The 18,113-nt window shown below is 43.6% G+C and overlaps 1 protein-coding gene across 7 annotated transcripts in view; it reads left to right on the top strand.

Annotated features, from left to right (window-relative positions):
• The window catches only part of ptprfb (protein tyrosine phosphatase receptor type Fb), a 172,440-nt gene that overhangs the window by 82,731 nt on the left and 71,596 nt on the right, over positions 1 to 18,113 (top strand). For all 7 annotated transcript variants that reach the window (XM_058418582.1, XM_058418585.1, XM_058418588.1 and 4 more), the window contains exons 3-5: positions 1,753 to 1,898; positions 2,575 to 2,716; positions 16,638 to 16,826. In XM_058418582.1, the coding sequence (XP_058274565.1) occupies positions 1,753 to 1,898; positions 2,575 to 2,716; positions 16,638 to 16,826 (477 nt within the window). The remainder of the gene's footprint in view (positions 1 to 1,752; positions 1,899 to 2,574; positions 2,717 to 16,637; positions 16,827 to 18,113) is intronic.

Here is an 18,113-nt window from a genome sequence, read left to right as displayed (position 1 = left end):
GTGTTTTTTTGTATTTTATATTCTTGTGTGTGTATATATATATACATATATATAATTTGTATTTAGTTTTTATTTAATTTTTAATATTTTTACTTTTTTAATTTCTGTATAATTCTTCCTCTTGTGCTTGTGTTTTTGTGCTTAATATTATTTTTTTTATCTTTCTCATACCATATTGACACTGGTTTATTTATTTTTTTAAATGTATTTATTTGTTCATTTTTTATTGTTCATTGTACATTTAAAAATTATTTTTACATTATTTTTTATTTTTCTTATTTTTTTTATTTTGCATTTTTAATTCTGGTCACTTAACCACATGTGTAGAAATTGCTCTACAAATAAAGTTGCCATCTTGCCTCACCTGTACAGACATCGCTGTGAAACCTGTTTTGTGTGTGTGTGTGTGTGTGTGTATGTGTGTGTATGCGTGTGAGTGTGTGTGTGTGTGTGTGTGTGAACAGACATGTTGTAGCTTGATCTGAACTAAAACATGTGGAAAACAAAACCGGTTTAGCCACCACACGCACTCACGCACACACACACACAGACACTCACACACACACACACACACACTCACACACACACACTCACACACACACTCACACGTACACACACGCACTCACGCACACACACACACAGACACTCACACACACACACACACACACTCACACACACACACACACAGACACTCACACACACACACACACACACTCACACACACACACTCACACACACACTCACACGTACACACACACACTCACACACACACTCACACGCACACACACTCACACACTCACACGCACACACACGCACGCACACGCACACGCACACACACTCACACGCACACACACGCACACACTCACACGCACACACACTCACACACACGCTCACACGCACGCACACTCACACGCACGCACACTCACACGCACGCACACTCACACGCACACACACTCACATGCACACACACTCACACGCACACACACTCACACGCACACACACGCACACACACTCACACGCGCACACACTCACACGCACACACACTCACACGCACACACACTCACACGTACACACACACACTCACGCACACACACACACTCACACGCACACTCTCTCATGCACACACACACACACACGCACACTCTCTCATGCACACACACACACACGCACACTCTCTCATGCACACACACTCACACGCACACTCTCTCATGCACACACACACACACGCACACTCTCTCATGCACACACACTCACACGCACACTCTCTCATGCACACACACACACACGCACACACACTCACACACACTCACACACACTCACACGTACACGCACACACACTCACACACACACACTCACACACACACACACTCACATGCACACACACTCACATGCACACACACTCACACGCACACACACTCACATGCACACACACTCACACGCACACACACTCACATGCACACACACTCACACGCACACACACTCACACACACTCACACACACTCACACGTACACGCACACACACTCACACACACACACTCACACACACACACACACTCACACACACGCAAACACATACACTCACACGCGCACACACACACACACTCAAGTTGAACTAATTCATGTCCTCTCTCTCTCTCTCTCTCCCTGTCTCTCTCTCTCTCCCTGTCTCTCTCTCTCTCCCTCTCTCTCTCTCTCTCCCTGTCTCTCTCTCTCTCCCTGTCTCTCTCTCTCTCTCTCTCTCTCTCTCTCTAGGTTTGCCGAGTTTCATTAAGACTCCGGAGGACCAGACGGGGATTTCGGGTGGTGTAGCGTCTTTTGTGTGCCAGGCGATCGGAGAACCCAAACCTCGTATCACGTGGATGAAAAAGGGGAAGAAAGTCAGCTCTCAGCGCTTTGAGGTAACCGTAAGTGGATAAAAAGTACCACTCTGTATGTTAAGTGTAACCGCTGGCATGTGGCTGTAGAATAAGAGGAATAAAGCACTGGAGCGTGTGCAGTTTCAGGTCAATAAACAACTGTGTGGTGGTCAGGAACTCTGCTGTGAAAATACTTGTCTTTGATTGGCTGTCAGGACTGGTCTCTGATTGGCTGTCAGGACTCTGTTCAGTGATTGGCTACTTTTATTCTAAAACAATAAGATTTTCAATTCCAACAGCGTTATTTATGATTATTTATGATTAAAATAAAGCAAATATCAATATGATTGTAACCAACGTATAATGCTCGCGTATCCGTAGCTGGAAAAAACTAAACAGTTAGTGTGATGAAGTTTATTTACATTCCTCCGTTCTGTTTATTGATTTTATTTTACTCTGTTTTCTGGTGCGTTTCGAAAGCTGAATAACAAAAAAACAACAAAAAAAGAACTAAAGAAAAAAATTAATGAAACATTAATAATATAATCTCATAACCTTCCAAGTGCAGTATCTTTCATCCTGTCTTCTTTCCTGTTTACTCGTCTTCTTCTTCTTCATCTTCGTCTTCTTTTTTCACTTGCTGAAGTGTGTGTGTGTGTGTGTGTGTGTGTGTGGGGTGTTTGGATGATGACTCAGCTCTCTGTGTTTTCTCTCTCAGGTGATTGAGTTTGATGATGGCTCGGGCTCCGTCCTGCGGATCCAGCCCCTGCGTACGCACCGAGACGAAGCCATCTACGAATGTACAGCCACCAACAGCGCTGGAGAAATCAACACCAGCGCCAAACTCACCGTGCTGGAAGGTACGAGGCCTTTCTCTCCTCCTCTCCGTACGAAGTTTCTCTCCTCCTCTCTGTACGAAGTTTCTCTCCTCCTCTCCGTACGAAGTTTCTCTCCTCCTCTCCGTACAAAGTCTTTCTCTCCTTCTCCTCTACAAACATAGTGTTTCCATAAAACTGTTCAATTCCCCTCAGTGTAATTAAGCCATTTTTTAATTCTTCAGGAATTCTTTACATGCCAGTGGGTGTAGTCAGGGGTGTGGTCAGGGATTGCGGTTATGTAAATCACACTATAATGAGGTCAGCCTGACTTTTGATAGTGTTTGTGATTCTGATCTGAATTTCAGGTTGCTGTTTTTGTTAAAAATGGATCCCAACAGTGCCGTCAAGTTCTGGATTCCGATTGGTTGGAATATGTTTTATAAACACGCATAAACCTCATGCAGGACCAGCTCAGGAACATCTCACCAGCTTCAGTTAACGTTGGCATCAGACATCAGAATGTAGCAGAAAACTCTCAATGATCTCAGAGACACAAGTCTCGAGTAGCCCAGGGTTTGTGTTAGTTCTTGTTTAATAAATAAAACTAGGTGGTTTTAGCATTGAAAAGTTTTTATGATGCTAAGACTTAAAAAAATATTCTTATTTATTTATTTTATTTATTTACATTTCTTTTTCTGAGCCTTGATTCATGACGAAAAATGTACGAAGTCCAGAACCAATGGCAAGGTCATTTAGAGATGATATCCACATTACTAAATAAATAAATAAATAAATAAATAAATAAAAAAAAAGTTCTCTGTATTAGCAATCTCAAGGGTTTGCAGCATTATCCAAAAAAATGTGAAAAGAACCCAAACAAAAAATGTAGACACAAAGACACACTCAAAGAGAAATAACTGAAAAATGAGCAAAAAGAAAATAAAAAATATCTAGATATCTGTTCTTAACTCGTGCTGAATTTCTTTCCTGGATTGGATTCAAAGCTGTGATTATTTCACGCCGTATATTCTTCTGTGCTGTACGGCAGCATTAAGGTTTATTACTCTGATGCCTGGATCCGGCGGCGCACTCGACATCCCGAGTGTCGGGGAAAAAAGAGAGATTCAGCAGCCGGAGCAGACGTCTCTCTCTCTCTCTCTCTCTCTCTCTCTCTCTCTCTCTCTTTCTCTCTCTCTCTCTCGGCAAGTCTGCAGCTTGACCGTGAGTCACTGCATCTGTCTTCCTGAAAGCTTCTCAAACTCGTCCTGCTGTGGAATCAGCGGCGGCGGCGGCATCACCTCAGTGCCGGTTAAAGCTCCCAGCAGGACCCGGGTGAAAACATCACGCTTAATTCAGCTCCTGATGGCGTCAGTGGCAGGCCTCGGCTCTTCAACCGCAACGTTGTGCGGAGGCGAGTGAAGAGAAAGGAAAAAACCTGGCTTGTGTAACGTAATGAAGGCTCTGCGCTCACGGCAGGACCTCCGTATGAGTCTCCCAGCTATTAGAACAGCGACACATCGAGCGTCGAGTCAAATGTGACGGTGATTAGAGGTAAAAATTGACTCTGCCTGTGACATTGGATGACAGAAGCTAAAAGAAGAGGCGCTCCCACCAAAGATGATCTAATTTTATGCTCATCTCTGAGCACAGCACCGAACAAAGCCGGACTTTGATCACGCCGAAGCTCCACGCTTTCTCCTGAACTCTCCTGAACAAACAGCACTGAGGCGCAGAAATATTGCACAAACTGAGCTGAGAGAATTTCTTCCTCCATCCTGTTCCACCGGAAGTCCTTCCTTTTTCCCTTCATCAGCTCCGACTCGTGTGGACACGTCATGCTGCTTCATCATGAAGGACCAAAATGATGATGTCATGCTTACTGTGTTCCTCTCAAGTTTACACTGTTGGATTCTGGATTCTGATTGGTCAGAAGGTTGTTGAATAGTGTTCATTAACTGCACAATCACAAGGACTTTACTGTGGACACTCAACATGAACAGATTTTAAAAAGTGTTTAATCGTTAAGGAAGGAGTCTCCAGTGTCAGCGCTTTGAGGTAAAGCTGTAGCTTTGTAAGAATTCTGACTTCAGGACAGAGGAGTTTACATTTCTTCATGGTTTCTCTGTAACTACAAATAAATAAAAGCTGTGATTTCATGTCTTATAAACTTAGAGAAAGAATAAAGATCAGCTGGTGAGGGAAGGTCTGTTTACAGCTGCTATAATGTTAGCAAGGAACAGGAACTAACCATAAAGAGTACGAGGAATATGAGACTTCAGGATTTTATACAGTCTGTTGATGTAGGTTTCAACCTGTGCGCTTCAGCATTATGGAAGTCTAACAGATACATGATGTGTATCAGGTCTTTATAAATGGCTTATTATAGTACTTGAAGGTCCTTAAGATGTTGGATTGGAAGGCAATTCAAATTTCTGGACGATTTTTAGAGATCCCTAACAGGTCACTCAGCAAATCTTAATTAGAATAAAATTGTGCACCCTAAAGGGTTTATCCGTGACCTAACGTCTGACGAGGAGAGCGCTGACCGTGACGTCCTCAGTGCTGCTGCTGTGATATCTGATGACGGAATTCGGTTCCTGCTTCATTCCTTTTCCCGGCAGCTGTGATGTTGCTGGATATGAAAACTCAATATCGACATTTCAAGTCGTTGTCACGGCTACAGTCTTGCCTGGCGTGACAGATGAGCGAGTCTGTCTCATCACCTGGGCAGACAAAAACAGTCTCGCTTTTCTTCACACAGGCTTCCCACAGTTCCCTGAGGGAGTTTGCATGAGCGATCGATCTGTGGAAATTTCCTGTCATTACTCGCCATTCCGGTTTGTTATTCCGTTGCAGAGTTTCGTACTCATAAAGCTGTGACTAACATCTGAATCCTCCGTCTGTCAGCATTTGACACACAAACCGGTGGCGTAATTGATACGCATTACACACAGACTGTAATTTGGAAGATTTCAGCCTGTACTGAGTGGCAGTAAAACAAATTATGGAGCACAGGATTACAAGAGTGCGATGTGTATTCTCCATACATTACAGCCTTTCGGTCGACTCCGAGGCAACGAGCGACTGCAATATAATACGAGTCATAAATATTTCAGGAAGCGGCGGGTAAGTACAACGGCTCAGCTTTGTAAATGGTGCTCGAATCACACGTTAAGCCTGAGAATAATGAACACGCATTACACTTTCATTCCACTCCCAACGAGGCCTTTGTATATGTTCCCTTCACTTCCCCTTAAATGACAATACACCATCCATGTTTATTGAGCAAACGATCTGGATAGTCCTTTTCGCCGGAAGCTATCGCGCGTCCCTGCATTCATTTTCTCACGCAATAAACAAATCAGTTCACCGCCCTTCTACAGGTGTGGTCTCCAACCGCCTCCACGTCTCCAGCCAATGGTGTGTGTCACAAGTTTAATTTCTCCCACCATCTGCTGGCTCGGCGCCCGGTGCCGTAGATCATCAGCGTTTTGACAGATACAAACTGCGTCTGTCGAGAGAGGCCTCTCCCAAGGACTCGTGCAATATGGCTGGGTGGAATCACAGTCTGTACTCGCTGTCTGAACCACACTCATCTTCAAGGACTTTGGAGAAAGATTATAAACACTGGAGCTGGACCAAAAGAAAAAGGTTTTGGAGGATGATCAAATGTAATTACCCTTCTGGTAATTTTTTCCAACAATGGGGATTTGAAGACTCAAATCCTTTCTGGCTTTGAGTGTCGGTTGTTGGAATGCGAGAGCGTACGACTCGACTGTTAAAGCTTCCAGGCATCCAGGGTATTTTCAAAACGACAACAATACAAGATCCGACGTTGATTTGTTTACATATTTGAGACACTTGAAGGGTAAGCCCCTTGCCCCTGGACTTTTGACAGGACCAGGACTAGCAGAACTCCTCTATGATTAAGGAGTCCAATGAAGAAGACACTGTTTTTATAATCACCTGCAGGTACTTGACCAAGCCAACCAGGTAAAAAGTAAGCTAGTCTGCCAGGGTAGTGGTTTTGGTACCCTTCCATCAACCCTCAAGCCAGTGAAGGTCTCCATATCAGTGCTCCCCCAAGTACCACCAGTTCCTTCCACTTCCTTCAAGAATTAAGACACTGATACTTTCCAAAAAAAACAAACAAAGAGACCCAAACCTACCTGAAGGCACTCATTGAACCCTGCTCTACCCCTGGCTTCCCCTGGAGCCACTCTAGATGTGGGACGTCTGCCAAATGTAATTATCCTTAATCACACATTCTTTACCTTTTCAAGACATACGTATTCACATTGAGACCAGAGAAAGAGCCGGAAGTCAAGGGTTAAGAATGTTGCTGAAGGGCTCACCAGAGTCTCTCACAATCCTGGGATTTAACCCACCGAGGCAGCGTCACACTTCATTTAAATATCAACGATGGGGATTAAAGTCTACTCTCGAGCTCAGATTAAAGGTAAAGCACTGTTGAGTCCTGGGTTGTGATTGGTCAGAAAGGGTCTGAACAAATTTCTTTTCTTTCAGAAATGCTGTAGCATCAGGGATTAAACTATACACCTGAAACTGTTTACTATTTTATCATTTCGTATTAAATATTATCCTTCATTAGAGATAATAAATGGCCGTCAGGCTTCTTAAAACGTTAATGAGTGAAGGCTGTCAGAAGCAGGCCTCGAGCTAATTTGCCCTCGGAGACTGTAAAATCATTTATAAAGGTCAGAACGCACAACACAACAGAAGGAAAGCGCAGGGGAATTGCGCTGAGCTGTTTAGTTTAATCGCTCTAGACGGAGGCTGCTTTAATGTGTCTGCGGAAAGGTGATGAGAATCGAGACACATGGCAGCCTGTGTTAATTAAATCCCTCTCGCCCCGGCTCGGGTGACAGGTCTTACTTATGCTTTCACTCGCAGAGAAATGAACAACCCACAGATCAAACAAATCCATCTCTGCAGCAAGGCAGCTAGCATTTACGGCTTGATAAAAAGAGCCGAAAGGCGCGGAGCTAATCACCTCGACGACGCTGTCGTCGTTGTCTAGAGGCAAACAAACTCCACGCAGATAAATATCTGAACAAATCGAGCTCTTTTTCTGCTGTCATTTGTAAAAGCAGCTAAAAGTAAAAAATAAAAATAAAAAAGGCAGACGGAAATCTTTTCAATCCCCCGGAATCTTACACTTCCCTCTTAACGTCTCATTAGCGCTGCAGTGACTCCTGTGGAATCGGCTCGTTTGGAGACGGGCGTGGCCTTCATCGATTATCGGCTCAGCGCACAGGACATGATTTTCTCCAGGATTTATAATTCGCTGATAAACTTCAAGGCTCAGCGACTCCTCGCAGCATGTTCCTGCGGTGACCGCACATGAACTTCATCACGAAAGCTTCGGCTTCAACGTGACTTTTTCTCGGACTGAGCGAGCGATCGTTTACGCCTAAATATTTTCAAGAAGGTTAAGTTTCTCCATAGTGGATGGTGTAGGGTGACCCCTTCTGCAGCAGACTGGCGGTACAGCTGTGAGAAACATCTGGAATTGGTTTGAATCCGTGATAAAAGGATAGGGAAAAACGTACAATGCTAACACTTCTGTTAAGAAATTGTTCCTCACGTTAAACCCAAACGTCATGAGGAACAAAACCAAGGCAAACAGCATGAAATCAGCTCCACCATCATCAGCCTCATCAGGACACGTGTATTTTGTGACATCATCAGGACACGTGTGTTACGTGACATCATCATGACACGTATTATGTGAAATCATGACACGCATATTACATGACATCATCATGACACATGTATTGTGACATCATGACGTGTACTATGTGACATCATCATGACATGCGTATTATGTGACATCATCATGATGGCCGAAGCCGTCTTCATTCACCTGATGAACACGAGTACAGCTCTCACAGAAGTGATTACAGATGTGTCTCCAGTGGGAGGAGTTTAACAGAAGAGTCCTGCACTTGTGATTTCATCAATTTGAGTAGTTTTAAGGCAAAAAAAACCCCAACAGAAAAATCCACAATTATTTTAAAAACCTGTAAAATCTAGCATGTTTGGTCTCAGCAATCAAAAAAAAAGAGGATCTGCTTTAATACGGTTCTGCGTTTCTCACGGGGTCCGTAGCCGTGTCTTAAAGTCCATTACGGCGAGCAGAAACATTATCGTGTTTATCAGCGCTCCTAACGGCTCCGGCGCGGGCGTCGGCGCCGTATGGTCGCCATGGCAACGTAAATAAAGGCCACGTTCCCGTGGCAGGGCCGTAGATCACGGCGGAGAGACGGGGGAAGTTGGAGGGCGGATATGAAAGAGAGATAGCGAGCGGGGGGTGAGGGAGAACAGACACCGCCGGCCGTTATTGATTAAGTGCCTGTCGACTGGGGGACCGATGCCGAATATTTTGCCCAGCCAGAAAAAGTGTATTATTTTAAAGGTCACGGCTTGCATTACACCTCTTTCCTCCACAGCCGAGTCGGATAAACAGCATGTTTCTGGAGCGCGGCCAAGACGAGCGCACCGCCCCCATCAGACTCGCCGCTCCGACACTTTTTTATTTACTCTTTACTGAAGCGTGATGATGTGGAAAAAGAGCAGCAGGCCAAGGAGCTGGAGCACACAAGCCAGTCATTTATACTCATTTCTCTCTTATTTACTCACGCAGCCTTTATTCGCCTGGTTTTATTTATTCGCTGCTTGGCAGAATTCGTTTAATTGCCAGATAATTTATTCTTTTTTTTTAACGAGTCTTAATAACATCCTGATAAATTTTTAGGTGTGAAAATCATTTTCTCCGCATGCTTAAGCTTTTTATTTAGCTTTTAACAGAAGCTGGTGTATTTTTAATTGGCAAGAAATAAATGAAATGACGAGACTAACAAGTCGCTGTGACATTTGTGCCACGTATCCTGACGTTTTTACAAATAAATTATATATATATATATTTGTTGTTGTTTTGGCTCCTTCACCTCACTCGTGGATTTAATAAACGAAACAAAAGTTCATCCTGTAACTGGGGCCTGCTTTCTAATAAATAAATGAATTAAAATTAAAAAAAAAAAATTAAAAGAAATAAAAATTAATAAAAGAAATAAATAAAATAAACAAATAAATAAAATAAAAAGTTAAATAAATAAATAAAAAAAATAAATAAAAATTAAAATAAAGAGCTATTCCTACAGGGAGAATGTGAAAGATTTGATGTTTAATTATGTAAGTATTTATCTGCAATTTTTTTTTAATTTAATGTGTAATTAGTGATCCGGAGCATGTGTCCAGAGCGTGTGAGGCGTGTATCTGGAGTATGTGGAGCGTCTATCCGGAGCGTGTGAGGCGTGTATCTGGAGTATGTAGAGCGTGTATCCGAAGTATTTGGAGCGTGTATCCGGAGTATGTGGAGCGTGTATCTGGAGCGTGTGAGGCGTGTATCTGGAGTATGTAGAGCGTGTATCTGGAGTATGTAGAGCGTGTATCTGGAGTATGTAGAGCGTGTATCTGGAGTATGTAGAGCATGTTTCTGGAGTATGTAGAGCGTGTATCTGGAGTATGTGGAGCGTGTATCTGGAGTATGTAGAGCGTGTATCTGGAGTATGTAGAGCGTGTATCTGGAGTATGTAGAGCGTGTATCTGGAGTATGTAGAGCGTGTATCTGGAGTATGTGGAGCGTGTATCTGGAGTATGTAGAGCGTGTATCTGGAGTATGTAGAGCGTGTATCTGGAGTATGTAGAGCATGTTTCTGGAGTATGTAGAGCGTGTATCTGGAGTATGTAGAGCGTGTATCTGGAGTATGTAGAGCGTGTATCTGGAGTATGTGGAGCGTGTATCTGGAGTATGTAGAGCGTGTATCTGGAGTATGTAGAGCGTGTATCTGGAGTATGTAGAGCGTGTATCTGGAGTATGTAGAGCGTGTTTCTGGAGTATGTAGAGCGTGTATCTGGAGTATGTAGAGCGTGTATCTGGAGTATGTAGAGCGTGTATCTGGAGTATGTAGAGCGTGTATCTGGAGTATGTGGAGCGTGTATCTGGAGTATGTAGAGCGTGTATCTGGAGTATGTAGAGCATGTATCTGGAGTATGTAGAGCGTGTATCTGGAGTATGTAGAGCGTGTATCTGGAGTATGTAGAGCGTGTATCTGGAGTATGTAGAGCATGTTTCTGGAGTATGTAGAGCGTGTATCTGGAGTATGTAGAGCGTGTATCTGGAGTATGTAGAGCGTGTATCTGGAGTATGTAGAGCGTGTATCTGGAGTATGTGGAGCGTGTATCTGGAGTATGTAGAGCGTGTATCTGGAGTATGTAGAGCGTGTATCTGGAGTATGTAGAGCGTGTATCTGGAGTATGTAGAGCGTGTTTCTGGAGTATGTAGAGCGTGTATCTGGAGTATGTAGAGCGTGTATCTGGAGTATGTAGAGCGTGTATCTGGAGTATGTGGAGCGTGTATCTGGAGTATGTGGAGCGTGTATCTGGAGTATGTGGAACATGTATCCGTAGCGTGTGTAGAGAGCATGTATCTGGAGCCTGTATCCAGATCATGTATCTGGTTTGGGGTTATCCGGAGCGTGTATCCGGAGCATGTATCTGGTTTGGGGTTATCCGGAGCGTGTATCCGGAGCATGTATCTGGTTTGGGGTTATTCGGAGCATGTATCCGGAGCATGTATCTGGTTTGGGGTTATCCGGAGCGTGTATCCGGAGCATGTATCTGGTTTGGGGTTATTCGGAGCGTGTATCCGGAGCATGTATCTGGTTTGGGGTTATCCGGAGCGTGTATCCGGAGCATGTATCTGGTTTGGGGTTATCCGGAGCGTGTATCCGGAGCATGTATCTGGTTTGGGGTTATCCGGAGCGTGTATCCGGAGCATGTATCTGGTTTGGGGTTATCCGGAGCGTGTATCCGGAGCATGTATCTGGTTTGGGGTTATCCGGAGCGTGTATCCGGAGCATGTATCTGGTTTGGGGTTATCCGGAGCGTGTATCCGGAGCATGTATCTGGTTTGGGGTTATTCGGAGCGTGTATCCGGAGCATGTATCTGGTTTGGGGTTATCCGGAGCGTGTATCCGGAGCATGTATCTGGTTTGGGGTTATCCGGAGCGTGTATCCGGAGCATGTATCTGGTTTGGGGTTATCCGGAGCGTGTATCCGGAGCATGTATCTGGAGTGTGTATATGGAGCGTGTGTAGAGTGTGTATCTGTAGCTTGTATCCGGAGCACATATCCGGAGGGTGTATATGGATCGTGTATCCGGAGCGCGTATATAGAGCATGTATCTGGAGTGTGTATCTGTAGCGTGTATCCGGAGCGTGTATTCAGAGCGTGTATCCGGAGCGTGCCGCTGCTCTGTCTGTAGACGGAGAGCGATTTGGTACAGCGGGGTTCTGATTAGCCGCGCCGTCCTGCCTGCTAGGCTGCACTCGGTTCAGTAATTGGAGCTGGCGGGAGGTTGCAGCCTTCGCTCTCACTTTTTCTTTTTATCCCACTGCCATATCTACACACACACACACATGCACACGCACACACACAGACACACACACACAGACACACACACACAGACACACACACGCACAGACACACACACAGACACACACACAGACACACACGCACAGACACACACGCACAGTACATTTTTTAAAACCCTGCAGCGCTTCCCTACCTGTAATAAAGTGTAAGACGCTGCATGAGTTTAAAGCAGCTGTGTCCTGCAGACAGATGACGTCCAGCTCCATCCGGCTAAAATAAAATCTTTATATACGGCACGGAGAAAATATGATGCTAAATATTTATTTATCAATAAAAATCCACATTTTCTCAATAAATAGAATATGAAGATTATTTATTTATTTGTTATTGTTTTCGTTGTTATTAATAATAGTAACAAAAAAATAATATTATTTAATTATTTAAAACCATAGACATTTTTATTCCTGAACTTTTTTGTTTATTTATTTATTTATTTATTTACTTATTCATTTATTGTTTTGTTGTCATTAATACTAATATTATTGTGCAAATGTATTTTTTTTAATATAATTTTGCTAATTTTTATATTTTGCTTTATTAAACGTTTTTCGGTTTCAACCTGACACTCGGCGAAAATACGACTCAACACAGAGCGACAGATTAACGCTCGGTGCTACAGAAGGTTTAGAGGAAGTCGAGTTTTGTTAACGCGTCTATACCGCATTAGCCGTGTTTGACCACGTCGGTCCACAAAGTCCAGCGAAAACTCTTCCTGGATCTTGTGACAGAATTATGAGATTGTTTTTTTCTTCAGAAATTCCTGGTTACCGCGGCAACCGGCTGCCGAACTCGGACCTCGAAGGAAGTGAATACTGTGCTTTGTTACTCGAGCGATCGATCATCAGGAGTCGGTTTACAGATTAACGGCTCTTTCTTTTGTCTAAAACGTGTTCTGCTTTTAGGTTTTTTACCGTCAGAGCCTTTATCAGATCGCCTTCTGATATCGCACGCAAGCAGCGGCTCGTGTAATTTATTGCTTTTCTCAGAACAATGTCCCTTTTTTCTTCCAGCTAAGCGATCGCACCAAGGTTCTGTTCCTGCCGTCAGAGACTCCTGCTTTCTTTCTCTCTCTTTTTTTTTTTTTATTGCTGCTGGCGTCGATAAAGCCGAGCTGCTCCTGGCCCGCTTCCATCTTCAGACAGATAATACAATACATCACCATCTGTAGGAAGTCTACCAGGGCTTATCACTCTTCTGAGCCCTCATTAAAATACTGTCTTTACACCACCACAACACACTGAATTTCCTTTTGGAAGTGAAATTTAATTAGGTGGCTTTGTGTGCCGTATTGTGGCTCCGGTACCTGCTGCGGGTCACCGCCCCGACTCGCGGCGCTCGCTTTCCACCAGATGTGAGACCACCTTTTCTCGTGAAAAGGACGTGTTTAAAGATCACTGAAACATCAGAGTTCCTTAAACCCATAGAACCCACTGTCTTTATATATCTTTGTTGATTTCAGCGCTCGTGTCGGTTGGCTCCCGACCTGATTAATATGCAAATAATGTTCCTAACTGAGGCACCGAATTTGCATAAAACGATGAAACTTGTCAGTCAACATCGAGCGGCATCACCGTACAAACCCGAAAGTTGGTGTTGCTGGATTCTGATTGGTCAGTTCAGAAGGTATTGATTGATTAAGATTAATATTCTAATACTGTATTGTTTCCATAGCAACAGCAGCAGATGTGTAACAGTGGTGCTCTGTACATTTCTGTGGCGTATACGGAAGGAGTCTCCAGCGTCAGAGCTGTGGGATAGGGTTAAGGTTCTCCGTAACACAATAAACTGTGTTTTTCTGTTGTTCTTAAAGAGAGAGAGAGAGAAAAAAATGAAAGGCTGGTAGCTGCTGTAACAAACAGAGTTTTGCCAAAAGTTTTTGGACGTCTGCCTTTTTACCTGCGCATGAATGTAATATGGAGTTGTCCCGCCATTTGCAACTATAACAGCTTCAACTCTTCTGGGAAGGCTTTCCACAAGGTTTAGGAGTGTGTTTATGGGAATTTTTGACCGTTCCTCTAGAAGCGCATTTGTGAGGTCAGACACTGATGTTGGACGAGAAGGTCTGGCTCTCAGTCTCCACTCTAATTCATCCCAAAGGTGTTCTATGGGGTTGAGGTCAGGACTCTGTGCAGGACAGTCAAGTTCCTCCACACCAAACTCACTCATCCATGTCTTTATGGACCTTGCTTTGGTCACTGGTGTGCAGTCATGTTGGAACAGGAAGGGGTCATCCCCAAACTGTTCCCACAAAGAGCATGAAATTGTCCAAAATGTCTTGGTATGAAGCTGAAGCATTAAGAGTTCCTTTCACTGGAACTAAGGGGCGGAGCCCAAACCCTGAAAAACAACACCTGAACTCAATGATCTGGAGGGGTGTCCCAATACTTTTGGCATCATAGTGAATCTGAGAACATGAAGTTAAATGTAACCGTGAACAAAGAGTATGATGAGTTGTTCCTTGCTAAAGAAAAAATTTGTGATCATGTTTCTTGTTTATTTGCTGAAATCACGAGTCCTTTCTCTTCTCATATCATCCGGAAACAGAAGAGTTCACGGAGAGTTCACACTTTCCCGAACAAAATCCACTTTTCACACCATCATCAGAGGCTGACCCCTGAGGCTAAATGCTGTTTTTTTGTGAAGTGTTGTTAAATAAAATAAAAGGGATTCAATGTGGAAGCTCGTTATTCCTGGCTGTGTGTGTACGGAACACTGAAAGAGGGAACAGGAAGACGTTTGGGATCAAATGAGGACGAAAAGAAGAGATAAAGTCTCAGTGTAGTTTTCTCATTCAGAGGAGCTGCAGATGCACCGGTCATTAAACTAGACTGCGGTAATAAAGCAGGGTGAAGAGAAGGATCACGGCGAGGTCTGTTTCCTGACAAACACACCCCCGGGGTCAGAAGGTGAGGCGTGAGGCGGCGTGACTCGTCAGACTCGTTTCAGGTGAGCTGGCGGAATCGCACGCTCCATCTGAAAGGACACAAGTCTCTACCTGCATCTGTTAGGTCATTTAAAACCGTAAGGGTTTGGAGTTTAAGAGGAAAAATATACCTGTCAGAACTCGTCCACCTTTATTTCCTTCACAAGAGTCACATCTCACCTGAGCCCAGCCTCGGGTCCGACTCCGACCGTGATGAGTTTCCACGTCACAGGAAGGTTTGTTTTTTTTTTAGATCTTTAAATGTCACTTCATCAGAATTATTTTTCCAGAGTCAGGAAACAAATCTGGATGTTAATCATTAGCTCAGAGCTTTATCTCAGGCTACAATAACGCTAACGATGCAACCGAATCAGAAACAAGGCTAGAGAAGACAGGGGGAAAACCTCAACTGGTCAAAAACCACACGCAAGGTCACAATGGGCAGAACGATGACCTTTCCACAAAGTGAAAATTCTGATGGGTTTCTGAAACTGTGTGTGTGTGTGTGTGAGATTTTGTTTGTAATTGTTGAAGGTTTCCAGTTCAAACAGACTTTATCGCTGGATATCTCTCACACTGGAACCTACGCAAGCAGCAGGACTGTGGCGCAGCAGTAAACATGTAAACATAAACAAATAATAGGTTGTAAACAAACAAATCTCCTTCAGGATGCTAACGCAGACTCCGCCCCCTCATGCCACCCAGACTCCGCCTTGTACCCGAGTCCGTCATGCGAAACCTGTCGGATTTACAACCTAAGAGCTAGCATAGAGAAGGTCCACACACACTTTCACACGCCGCGAGTGCTGTGCTCGTTAGCGAACAGCGTGTCCTCCGCGCTTTCAGGCTTAAACACCTAGCAACCCGATGCGTCTCCGGCTTCTTAATGAGGCGTGTTGTTATCGTTCTTGTTGCCTATCGTTATTCTGCTCTCGCATCGCTCATTCCACACAGACCTGCGCTGACGCTAGTGCTAACGCACGCTAACACACGCTAAAACAACAATCCTAATGCACTGATTAATTAGTCCCTCACCAGCCTTTCGCTCCAAACTTGCTAACTCGCTCTGCGCTCGCGAAACTTTTCTGTTGCCCCTTAATAAGACCATGTTTTTAAACCTCCAGAGCTTTTCTGCTTCTCGAGACAAAAGGACAACGTGACGCCTTCACGCCTTCGTAGCAAAGCGAGGTTCAGCGTCCCGGAGTAAATGTGGCTCTTACACGCCACAGACCGCGAGGAAAAAGAATCGTTTCTGGAAAAAGAAATGAGACAGTTTTCCTTTCATATGCAAAGTCTTTCTGTTATATAACAGTAAATTGTAAATTTAAAGTATCTATCTATCTATCTATCTATCTATCTATCTATCTATCTATCTGTCTGTCTGTCTGTCTGTCTGTCTGTCTATCTGTCTGTCTATCTGTCTATCTATCCATTTTTACAATTTTTTTTTTTGCTTGACTTTGACAGCTTGTTGATTTTTTGTGTAAAATGTATTTTAAAGCTTTTTTTGTTGTGTTTCAGAGAATCAGATCCCTCTGGGTTTCCCGAGTATAGACATGGGTCCTCAGCTCAAGGTGGTGGAGCGAACTCGGACGGCTACGATGCTCTGCGCCGCTAGCGGAAACCCCGATCCGGAAATTTCCTGGTTTAAGGATTTCCTTCCCGTCGACATCAACAGCAGCAACGGCCGGATAAAGCAGCTTCGCTCAGGTATCAGATAAAAAAAAAAATATTTTTTTTATTTAAAGATTTATTTTATTTGTGACGAATAAAATCCTTTCCCCTACAAGATGAACAAATTCCTTGAAGTGTAAATTTTCCTCAGGAAAATTTATTCTAAATTCTAATCTAAAATTCTGTCTCATAAAAATCTTTTTAGTTACACGGACTGATGACATCATTAACGAGACCTGAGGAGCGGGTGGAGGGGGTTGGGGGCGGGGTTTACTTTGTTACCATGACAACAGCTTGAAAAACCTGAATTTAGGAAATAATAGAAATAATTCACTGATAACAGTAGAATTATTTACATCAAATTAAGAAAGTTGTTTACAATCAACAACAGAAATTGTTTGTCGTTCAGTCCAGCCGTAGTAAGAGTAGAACAGAATTTGTTTTTACCTCAAAACCATCAGGCAGTTGAAATTGTTTACTTGTTTACATCAGACCGATTGTTTAGTGGGTGGGGCTGAATGGGCGGGGCATGTCAACCTGTTTAATGAGTAGTTTCTATATTCGATTAAAATTTTTTTAAGTTTGATTCTTTTGATACTTTTCCTTTTTGTCCTTCTCTCTCTCTCTCTCTCTCTGTCTTTCTCTCTCTCTCTCTCTCTCTCTCTCTCGCCCTTTGTCTCTCTCTCTCTTTCTCTCCCCCCCCCTTTGTCTCTCTCTCCCTTTGTCTCTCTCTCTCTTTCTCTCCCCCCCCCTCTCTCTCTCTCTCGCCCTTTGTCTCTCTCTCTCTTTCTCTCCCCCTCTCTCTCTCTCTCTCTCCCTTTGTCTCTCTCTCTCTTTCTCTCCCCCTCTCTCTCTCTCTCTCTCTCTCTCCCTTTGTCTCTCTCTCTCTCTTTCTCCCCCCCCCTCTCTCTCTCTCCCTCTCTCTCTGTTTTGTGTTTTGTTCCTCTCGTCCAGGCGGCTCACCGATCCGAGGTAAGACAGCAGACTGTCGGATATGGAATGTGTGAAAACGTCGTGTTTCTCCACTCCTCCGTGTCGTTTCATCTTCACTTTCATTCGTTCGCTCTGTTGTTCATGTGGTTCGGTCAGTTTCTGCGATCTGAACCACGAGAAACAAAACGACACAGAACGCTCATCCTGCACTCTGCCGTGAAAAATCCGTTAAAACAATACATTTAAGATTAATACGTTTTATTTATCCCTTCTTCAAGACTCTTCTGACAATTCTGTGAAGTTTAAGATTCTAAAATAAATTTTTATTCATTTTGTTTTTTTATAAAATATATAAACTTTTTAACTTTTAAGCAATAATTTTGTAAAATT

This window comes from Hemibagrus wyckioides, linkage group LG20, assembly GCF_019097595.1.
Source record: "Hemibagrus wyckioides isolate EC202008001 linkage group LG20, SWU_Hwy_1.0, whole genome shotgun sequence".
In the NCBI taxonomy this organism is placed as follows: Eukaryota; Metazoa; Chordata; class Actinopteri; order Siluriformes; family Bagridae; genus Hemibagrus; species Hemibagrus wyckioides.
Note: the sequence above shows the minus strand (reverse complement) of the source record. Positions and strands in the feature narration are given on the sequence as shown.